This window comes from Ptychodera flava, chromosome 4 (assembly GCF_041260155.1).
Source record: "Ptychodera flava strain L36383 chromosome 4, AS_Pfla_20210202, whole genome shotgun sequence".
Taxonomy (NCBI): Eukaryota; Metazoa; Hemichordata; class Enteropneusta; family Ptychoderidae; genus Ptychodera; species Ptychodera flava.
In genome coordinates, this window is record NC_091931.1 from 30803148 (window position 1) to 30814421 (window position 11274).

General features: G+C 37.4%; 1 protein-coding gene across 1 annotated transcript; it reads right to left on the reverse strand.

The window, feature by feature from the left end:
• Nucleotides 1–2493: 2493 nt before the first annotated feature.
• Nucleotides 2494–9026, reverse strand: LOC139131464 (UDP-glucuronosyltransferase 2B15-like). Its single transcript, XM_070697517.1, has 4 exons — nt 7869–9026; nt 5348–5567; nt 4241–4460; nt 2494–3990 (listed from the first exon to the last, which is right to left on the reverse strand). Exons 1-4 carry the CDS (start codon nt 8754–8756, stop codon nt 3723–3725), a joined length of 1596 nt encoding a protein of 531 aa, XP_070553618.1. The 5' UTR covers nt 8757–9026; the 3' UTR covers nt 2494–3722.
• Between the last annotated feature and the right edge of the window lie 2248 nt (nt 9027–11274).

Genomic DNA, 11274 nt, shown 5'->3' on the forward strand with positions numbered 1-11274 from the left:
ATAGGAGATGACATGTTTGATCTGTCTCATCTTCGCTTGCCAAGGTCTCCGCTCCGGGCAGCTGGATGCTTCCCGTGGTTAGTGGAAGACTCCTGTCTGGCTAACGAGCCGTGCGAGCGGACGATGGATCTGTCTTCTCTCGTTTTCAAGCTTATGCCAGCATGTGCCATTTTAAACAATGGTCAGCGTATCTTACGCCAAAGTCTGTTCCATTCGCAGAATAATTTTGGTACATTTTTGTTACAATGTAGTTATTGTTATTTTATCTGACTCTGATATGTCTGGGTATGTCTGCGTATGCGGCATTGCATGACATTGCACATGTCTGCACTAAAATTGAAAATAGGAAATGGACTGCATTTTCTATTTTCCTTTCACGTTAGCCTGATAAATGAATCGGATAGAGCATTTTGGCTGTCATCTGCAGAAGCACTTTCGGACTCTTTTTATCATTGTGCATGTCTGCAGCAAAGTGAAAATAGGAAGTAGGCAACATTTTCTCTAGGCCTTGTAAATTACATCAGCCTGATAAATTGGACAGAGCGATAGTCCGCCTTTGAAAGGATAAAATGATAATGAAAATGGTTAAGCTTACCGGAAAAATCAACAAAAATCCTTATACGTTCCTTTATTGAAATTTCATTGTAGTAAACAGGTTCGCCGCGATTTGTCACGGATTATTTTACAGCCATGACAATCATACGTAACAGGAGTAATAATTGAATTTCAACTATCGTCTCACCTACGGTCTCTTGATTTCTTTCATAGTTTTCGTAAGAGCTGTGGGCAGACAGAGACATCTGTGAGGAATGCATACCAGTGTCTGTAAAAAAACCAAGACAATAAATTTATTTTTTTAGGTCTCATAGAATTTCTCCAAACCTTTTATTTTCTAGAAAGAAAGTTATTGTAAGGTTCAAGATTATCATGTATCTATGAAAAACGATCAACTGTTGCACTCTATGTGGTTTTGAATATGGATTTCACATCCTGTATTTAGTTGCAATGTTAAAAAGGTTACAAATTAACTCGTTCTGTCGACGTCGCCAATAATATAATTGATATTCTGCACTTTATGCTTTACAGCGCCCATTTGTATTGCAACAAATTGCAGATCACCTTCATTTTTTTTAAATCATCAAAAGTTACTTATGTCGTATTTGTTGCAGAACACAGCCTTACACTCGTAGACTCTATCTAGATCAAGGGGCAAAATTTCATGATATAAATCCAACAACGAAACATTTCATCAACTTCGATAACCTTTAAGATCCATAACTTGTACCGTGCCTTACCTTCAAAGTGTTAAAATATGCTACAAAACGTGAACTGGAATGCTGTGAGCAATTTTACGGAGAGCGCCAAATCAAAACCTCAAAGAACCAGATTAACTGTTGCCACAAGACTAAGTTTTTTTGTCTGTTTCAATTGAGGATAGTGACTGTGCCAGCTCATAACTTAGTTCAAAGGTTACTTTTTATAGAATGGTCTACTTTTTTGAAGGGTTGATTATCAACGGGTTGCGCGTTTTAACTCTTCTGCTATAGTTGAGATATACTTAACAGCTAACCTGTTGTCCCCCGGCGAATGAAGACACGCTCGAAAGAAACTCCTCAAAACTTTTACAAGAGGATTCATAAGAGTCATTACATATGCAGTTTCAGTCAGAAAGGCCGGGCACGCCTTTCCGAATCCGTTGCCCTACCTAATTGCTCTTTGATCAAGCAAATTAAATGTATAGTTGCACGATAAAGAATTAACTCTTAGTTAATACATTACTAGTTGTACCAGGATGTATCGTTACTCTTTGAACCAGCATCAAAAGGAGATACAATGGTTTCCTTATCAGAACGGGTGCACCAAATTAAACGTCGTCTGTGATAAACCACACATTTATCACCCTTTTTATGGCACAACAAATTATGTCGGCTCTGCTCTCCTTTGGCAGAATTGAGGAAGATAATATATTGTTTTATTGCATCCGGTACATAACGGTCCAGTATTTTAGCCGCCAATTGTAATTGCCAGCTGCATGTACAAACTCTACTGCAGATTCGGAAACCTACCAGCCAGATTCAATGTCACTTCAATATCAAAGGTCTCAAGAACAGCTAGTCACACTCGGTGATATCGGTGAGGAGTTACACACGCATAGGCCGTGCCGTTTTCCCTGTTTTCCATATTTGGTCGAGACTCAGGAAACACAACGCACATGTGACACAGATGATGCACACATGTGCAAGGTACTCAGCAGCTCAATGTACACAATATCCTTGTTTGTATGATATTTTTGATTAATAAAGGAAAGTAAAAAGTTACCCTGTGGCTTTTCTTTATTTTTTGTCAGTGATAGTCATGTAATACAGTGTGCTTCTCATGCATGTGTCCTTGTGCATCAGAGTCTACTGTAGAATAATTATATAAAACTACACAATATCAACCCTGTTAACTTTAACGAAAGATTTTTCCTAGGAAATGATCATGTCAGCGTTTGGAGTAAATATACTTTTCTATTTTATTTGACCTGTTATTTTTACATATCAACACAGCATCCAAGATGTATAGTTTTACAATAATTAGGCATCATACTATTTCAAATCAGCAATAATATTTATTTTGGGTTTTTCCTACTCTGTACGTACAAAACTGTATCAGGCAAAAAGTGAGTTTTTAATTGCTTTTAATTTCTTTTCTCTGATATTGCTCTATATTAATGTATGGCCCAGACATGTATTGCAAACGAACCTGTTGCATGTGTTTGGCAGCTCACAACTCAAATCAATCAACATAGGGTAAGCTTATAGAAAAGTTAGCAAAGTCGGTTCAAAAGAGAGCAACTTGTAAAACGTCAGGTAGAAAGTAGAGCTATGTCAAGAATGTAATGTCAACTGCAGTCTGTTGGCGTTGTTTTCAGCACCTGGATGATTTATAGGGTACTATGGTGCCCACGCTATTGTCACTTAGCGTGGTTGTGATGTAGCTATTATCGGATACGTACACTCTGTGGCAGGGAACGTCGGGCAGTAGACGTATAAGAGACGGCAACGGTACACAGAAATACTCTAAGTCGTAGTACTTTATTCAGCTGAGTAACACGAGTTACACGGTAAACTTCTATGACCTACACTAGTCGTCAGGGTCACGGTTGAACGTCGTCTCGGGGCGTCGTCGGTAATGTCCGTCTAACAAGTCAAAATGCACAGTTTATATTGAGTTTCAGAAACTGCAAAGTCATGGGTCTATAATTAACTAAGAACAATCGGAAAGTCAAATCGCTCTTGTAGAATGTCAAACAGGGGTAAAGGTCGTCCAGGCATTGATAATAACTTCAGGAGTTGAAACAATAAAGGTCACGAAAACGAACACGGGAGATAACGTGCAGGGTTACTGTGGGTCGTTACAGTCAAATTCAAAGGTTAAATTCTAAGCATTTATATGGCTACGTCACACTATGGTCAATCTGTGTGTTTGTGTGTGAGGTGAGTGTCGTCGTCAGGAAGTACCTTCTCTAATTTCCTTATACAGGGAAGATCATCAAAGTTGTACAGATGCCTATATATGTTCATTTACTTTTTTGAGCAGCACACACGTATCGTGTAGATAACACAATAGATCAACAAAAAGAGAAGACTCATTGGAGTGTTTGAATATGTATGTGCGTCTACTCATCACTGGCCGGGAAAAGGTGTAAGGTCTACTTCGAGGCATTTCACGTCCGATTTTTACTGTATTTTCTCTTTTCTCCTACACACATGACAACACAGCTTACATATTTTCGCAGCAATGTAAACAACAATCCCGCAAACAACTAAACAAAACGCAAAAACATCGACGAGGAAGTATTGGAAAATGTTCAAATCAAACGACGCCGGTCGAAGATGTTGACCACCATGTCTCAGCACATACTCAGTCCAATAGACAGCGCTCTCACCGGCAGTCATCGGTTGGTTTCGGTGGATTCGTGATAATCTCATAGCATTCTCCTTAAAACTGAAACAAAGAAGAAGTGATACAGTATTTTCATGACATTGGAATAAATAGCAACATCGTGACTAAAATTTGACAGCAAGCATTGTATGAAAATATTTACGCCGAATTACATACTTTTTGTGGCTTAGATTTATTAAATGAATGCACTCGGAAACCTGACATAATTTATGCAATGTAGCCTGGTTCTTTCTCTAGTACATTATCTATTCAATAACTTACAAAGACAATGAAAGGATGAAATGGGAACTACCTTTTGTCATGTACCACAGTCGTGACAGCTTTATATAACTGATCCTCCGTTAGGGTCACGATGTCTACTGTCAATGCCATTCCCCGATCGACCAGTCTGGCGAAATTGTCGGAGTTGTCCGCAAATAAAGGTACTCCTACGACCGGTATGCCGTGGTAAATGGCCTCGTAAACACTGTTCATGCCCCCATGAGCGACGAAGGCTTTCGTTTTAGGGTGACCTGAAAGTGCGGTTGGTTTAGATATAGGCCTAATTAGACATTAACTCGAATGCAACTGAAGATGGGGAGGGGGCTGTAAAGACCTTGATTGTTATCATAACATTTGGATCACTGAAACTACGCTTGTGATATCACTTTACAGTCTTTGATACTTTATTATGCTAATCTGAACGAATTTAATCTGTAGCTAGGAAGAGAGCACTATTGAGAAACAATTACGTTGTGACGTATTTCTCGTGTTTGAACTCTTCCATGCGACAGTTCACTGCTATGAAAGCTATCGCGTTCAGTCATAGTGTGCAAATTTACGAAAGTCAATTTTCGATTAGGCCTACTTAAAACATGAATTAAACAACTTCTTTACACATATTTAATTGGATTTTTCAAGTGTTGCTGCTTGTTTAAAAAACTGAGAATTTTTCTAACATTTACTCGTGGTCTGTTGACCATTGGAGCACAACTTTAAAGTAGAACGCGCGTCGGGGACACAAATTTGGACTCTCAAAGTTTTACATTTCTTTTCTGGTATAGCACTTGTGGGGGTTCATTTTAAAGCTCTTGTTGTAAGAAAACTTTTCACCGGTTTATATTTCTCGAAATTCGAAAATTTTATTTTTCTCCATACAGTTAACGCAGTGATGGCAGCCATTTTGAATTTTAAATATTGGCAAATCTTGAGTTATTTGTTTCCCTAGTGCCAAAATTTGCACGATGACCCCCGATTTTTATTCTTGATTTAGAAAGAGAATGGTTGAAAGATTCCTAAAGGAAAGTTTGAGCAAAAGTTTAAGTCTTTCACTGTCGAGGCGCGAACTACCTTAACAGGTAGGATTATATAAAAGGCTCTCTAGAAAAATGTAAGTGATTTAGAGATTGTGTTTACCTACCCAGAAGATCATTCTGTGGAATCCATTTGGCAAGTTTAGTATTGTCTCCGACGCCTGGTGGCGGAGGACCGTCGTACCGCATGATGACTTTCTGTGGAAGTCTCGCAAACGCTCTCACAAATAGTTCGGCTTTCCCAGGGTTGAGCGCTATATTAGCATGCGATCCAAACGAGAACACTACAACTCCGTTCTCCGCTGACCCAATAAACTCTTCCCAATCCTACAGGCCGTTTTATAAAAACAAGCGACCTAGCGGCCGATATAGCTCCGCTGTGTTTATGTAAAGAATAACTATTTTTTACACATGTTGATGAAGAAGGTGGAAATCTTTGATAGCTCAATGCAGAGGCCAGAAAAAAAGTGGCTAAAATAAGCTGCAAAAATACACAATTGAAGATTTCATCATACTTTGAATATATGACATCCGATCATCCCTAAGAACATGTCAACCAAAGCTATCTGATGAGTAGTTTTTTGAGAATAAAATTTTCTGACCATAAATGGCAACAATTACCCCAAAAAATGAAATTGCAGATTTCATCTTATTTCAAGAGATCAAATTTAGTTCATAACTTCATCTATAGAAACCTGTGTACCAAATTTCAAAGCTGTTAGACCAGTACTTTTTTGAGAAACACATTTTTTGACCAAAAATGGGAAAAAATTGCCCCAAAAATTCAAATTGCAGATTTCATCATTATTTTTTAATAAATATCATTTAGTTCATCTATAGAAACCTGTATACCAAATTTCAAAGCTATCGGATGAGTAGTTTTGGAAATACATTTTTTGACCAAAAATGGCAAAAATTGCCCCAAAAATACAAAATTACAGATTTCATCAGAAATTCAATATATATTACTTAGCTCATCTGTAGAAACCTGTATACCAAATTTCAAAGCTATCAGACCTGTAATTTTTGAGAAACACATTTTTTGACCAAAAATGGCAAAAATTGCCCCAAAATTACAAAATTGCAGATTTCATCATAATTTCAACAAATATCATTAAGGTGATCTGTAAAAACCTGTATACCAAATTGCAAAGCTATCAGACGAGTAGTTTTGGAAATACACATTTTTTGACCAAAATTGGCAAAAATTGCCCCAAAAATACAAAATTGCAGATTTCATCACAATTCCAATAAATATCATGTACTTTATCTGTAGGAACCTGTATACCAAATTTGAAAGCTATCAGATAAATAGTTTGGAAATACGCATTTTTTGACCAAAAATGGCAAAAATTGCCCCAAAAATACAAAATTTCAGATTTCATCAGAAATTCAATATATATTACTCAGTTCATCTATAGAAACGTGTATACCAAATTTCAAAACTATTAGACCAGTACTTTTTGAGAAATACATTTTTTGGCCAAAAATGGCAAAAAAAAATTGCCTTAAAAATGCAAATTTGCATATTTCTGCACAATTTGAACAAATCTGAAATAGATCATCCCTAGGGACATATGTACCAAATATCAAAGCTATCTGACTGGTAGTTTTGAAGAAGAAGATTTTTAAAGATTTTTTTACCAAAAATGACAAAAATTGCCTTAAAAATACAAATATGCAAATTTCACCACGATTTGAACAAATCTGACTGAAGTCACCCTAAGTGAACTGCATGTCAAATTTCAAAGCAATCGGACAAGCGGTTTCAGAGAAGAAGATTTTTTACCAAAAACACCAAAAATTGCCCCAAAAATACAAATATGCAAATTTCACCACGATTTGAACAAACTTAAGTGTGGTCACCCCAAGTGAACTGCATATAAAATTTCAAAGCAATTGGACTTGCAGTTTCAGAGGAGAAGGCAATTGTTGACGGACGACGACGACGACGACGGACGACGGACGACGACGGACGACGACGGAAAATCAACCTATTTGATAAGCTCCGCGTCGCTGACAGCGGAGCTAAAAAAATACAATGAAAATTGATAGTTTTTGCAAATTTTGTCGATGGTCATAGCATTTGCATGTTTCAAATTTGCGAGTTCCCACCCAATCCCACCCCTACGTGACTCGAGGACTCGTTTTGGATATATCTACTATACTGTATACACACTCTAAAGCAACTTTAGTAGAAAGTCATACAGCCATGAAAGGAGACTTGCTTCAAGTCTGTGGGCATATACATGTAATATCAACACAGAGTAAATTGAAGGAATAAAATTCAGTAGACTGTCGTGTTTGTGGTGTGGTAGGCTATTCTGTAGATCGATGAGTGAACGTGATGGCCACAGCTAGGCCAGCCATGCAGTCACTGCTGCCGAGAAAAGCCAAGAGATGGGTCCCAGTCTACCATGGAAGCGAAAATTTGACAATGGTGTTGTACCAGACATCGCTGTTGTTGTATCATCGGTATACATCAATCACTTTGGTTGTAGATTTTCTCAACTTGCTTTAAAATTTTGCAAGCACTCAGAAGGGCAAAAATAACACCATATTAACAGCAGTAAATGTAAAACAAAATATATTTGCAATAAACACTGCAAATTGCTATGTCTTTCAGACCTTAGTTAATGGCGACGCTGGTCCTGCGAGCAGTCCCCCGATGTGTACTGCATGAGGCATGGACGGGCGTGGAAACTCAAATGCAAAATCAAAGCAGAAAAATGCCATCTCTGAACTCCCGAGCAGTTCGTGTAGACTTGCGTCCGGCCGTATGTTGTGCGTGTCCTTCAAACTTTTGTATGGTTTCAGCATAACGTGGTTAAATACAAAGTACGATAAGAGGTAATGTCCAAAGTTTCTCAAGCGCTGAACGAAGGTCATTTTGTCCATCAGTCCTGACATCAATGCTGTAACATAGGATGGGTAAGAAGGAATTCCATGGAAAGAACCATCCAGCATTGGGATGATTCTTTGGGTCGAGACAGAGATGAATGGAATATTGAGTTTGTGCACAACCAATGCATGGCAAAGGTGGAAGGAATTGGCCACAATGAGATCGTAATTAGATTCGTCTAATCTCAAGAAAAGGTCATTGTCCTCAAGTAGCATTTCGCAATCAACTGACAGTTGCTTGATGTTAGCAAATATATCCCAGAAATCTACGCTACCGTCAAAGACGCCTCTTGAAGCACGTAAGTACGATTGTATAAAGTCACTATTGAAGATGCTCTGGTATTCCTCAAAGGAGAAGACTGACTTATCCTGCTCAAGCCTCTTGCCGTGTAAGGCATTGAAACCTTCATTGGTGACCATTGTGATGTTGTGTCCTCGTTCGGTCAGTAGTTTGCCGATCTTGGCCATGAACAAGTAGTGACTTCCGACTGGTACCCCAGGCAGAATCAAGATTTTACTACTTGACGACACTTGGAAACACATGATGCAAACCACTGTGCGCATTAGTACGCTGCTTAAAGGCGCCGAACGTCGTTGCAAAATGGAGACCATCATGATGATTAATCTTGTGGAATACGTACGGAAGGTCTTTGTGGTATGAGTACGCCGTGAGCCTAAAGTCACGTTCGAGGTCACAGTTCACAGCTGAAAAGAAAATCACGCCGTCGCCGTTCAGACGACTGTAAGAGTGAACAAGCGTGTTTTGCCCGATGGCAGAGCGACGGATAGGTCAGGGTAAGGTAACGGTGCAGCGGTTACCCTGTGAGCATGGACTAGTACTGCCCAAAGTGTGCAGGCCGCGGTCCAAAAGGCAGAGCGATAAACAATTCAGTTTCAAAGTTCACCTTAGCAAAATTAGCGGCGCTGTTCACTGACAGCTGAGCCCTAATAAGGTCATAAGGTCGAGTCCATTGTCCAGTAAACTATGTTGTCGAACCTTTGCTGAACCCTCTATACATACATATATACATATATACATATATATATATATATATTATATATATATATATATATATATATATATATAATATATATATATATATATATATATATAGTAAAAAGTAAAGTAAGCCTTTATTGAAATCGTATCCCAGTTGGGATCTTGATCATAAAGTACAATAAAGGTTTTGCAAAAACAACAATGAATAGTTTACTTTGTTTTTTCATTTTGTCTTGTCTGAGTTTAAAACATGTATGTATGTATTTTCCCAATTCACATAGTGATGCTTTATCTGTCCTTGAAAAGATGCTTATAAGGTCTTGTGTGCCTCTGAATGCGTTTTTACAAATGTTTAGTTTACTGAAAAAATCATGTCTAATGTCTGTGTAGCCTTTGCAATGAAAAAGAAAATGTATCTCATCTTCTACTTGTTTGTTTTGGCAAATTGGGCATGCTCTGTCTATGACATCAAGGTTTCTATATCTACCTGTTTCTATGTGTAGTATGTGTGCACTAATGCGTAACTTACACAGGGCTGATCTGTGATCTGGGTTTTTTTATGACATGAAGGTAGCTTTCGAGAGAGAAATCTTTTTTCAACTCTCTGTATGTGCGAAGTTTATTTTTATGGTGCCCTTGTCTGGTATCATCATGAATCAATTCAAATGCACATTTTTCAAATAGCTGTTTACCTTTTACATTGGAAATCGTTTTTAAACTGTTTGTCATTTTCTATTTTTATATTCATGGCATCTCAAATATTTATGAGCAGCAACGATTGTTTAATTCCTGACACCCAATTATCTGTATGTGCATTGTCCAGTTGACAACCCAGATCATATGCCTCACGAGTCAGTGTTGTATCTGCTTTCTTACTTATTTTTACCAATATTTGACCATTTGTGTCATGCTTGAAACAATTAGAGGATATCTACCCAGTTCCATTAAACATGCTATGTTGGATGCTTTGTTATTCACTTTAAGTATGTGCTTGCAAAATTTAATGAGCAACTTTTCAATTGTGTTTGTTAAGTTTGTGAGTATGGTTTTTGCATTTGTGCACATGTCCGCAGTCCATACTTCTGTACAGTATAGCAGAATAGGTTTTATCATGGCATCAAACATTTGTAAATGGACCTTAATTGGAATATTTGATTCTGCAAAGAGTAACTGTCTCAATTTAAAACATGCCTTCATAGCTCTGTTTTTCAAATCAATTTGTGCTCTGTTTAGTTTTCCTGTAATATTTAACTTTATGCCAAGGTAAGTATATGTTGACACATTTTCCAACTCATTACCATGTATAGTAAATTTAAATTTGTTGAAAATTTTCCCCGATTTGTTGAAAACCATGATTTTTGATTTGAGAATGTTTATGCCTAAATGCCATTTTTCACAATAATGCCCTACTGAATTTATAGCATTCCATAGCCCCGTAGATGTCCCAGATAGTAGAAGTAAGTCATCGGCATAAAGTAGACATGATAAAGTACTCCGTAATAAAGTTGGTGGGTCATTGGTGACACAATTAAGCGAATCTTTTATGTCATTAATGTATAGGTTAAAAAGCAGTGGGCTTAAGCCATCACCTTGCCTTATTCCTCTCTCCATGGGAAACTGTTCAGTGAGTCCCTCTTTCACCCTAATGCAACCCTTCGAATTTAAATAAATTGACTTTATGATGTTATAAAATTTCCCTGTGATACCATACTTTATTAATTTGTGTAGAAGCTCCACATGCCAATTCAATCAAAGGCTTTCTGAAAGTCTATGAAACAGCCAAAATATATTTCCCCTTACTCAGATACTTTGTAAGTAATTGTTTTATTATTAAATTAGTAATTGTTTTAGTATATGATCACATGTACTAAACTCTGGCATAAAGCCAATTTGTTCCCTAATTATAAGGTTTTCATTTTTAATATGAGTAATTAGTCTTTGTTTTAGAACTGAAGTAAAAAGTTTACTAATTGTACTTAGCAATGTTATCCCTCTGTAATTTCTCGGGTCATTTTTGTCTCCTTTTTTATATATCGGTACAATAATGCCTGTATTCCATGCATCAGGAAAGTGACCGCTAGCTAAGATTATGTTGAATAGAGTTTTGATTTGTTTAATTAATACATGTCTACT

Bases quoted from the DNA above. Each gene is read 5' to 3' on its own strand.
- LOC139131464 (XM_070697517.1), bottom strand. From the start codon at position 8,756: ATGATGGTCTCCATTTTGCAACGACGTTCGGCGCCTTTAAGCAGCGTA. The intron at 5,568-7,868 runs GTCTGAAAGACA...AACGGCCTGTAG, and splicing joins CAGCGTCGCCATTAACTAAG to GATTGGGAAGAGTTTATTGG. The intron at 4,461-5,347 runs GTAGGTAAACAC...CCGCACTTTCAG, and splicing joins TCCACAGAATGATCTTCTGG to GTCACCCTAAAACGAAAGCC.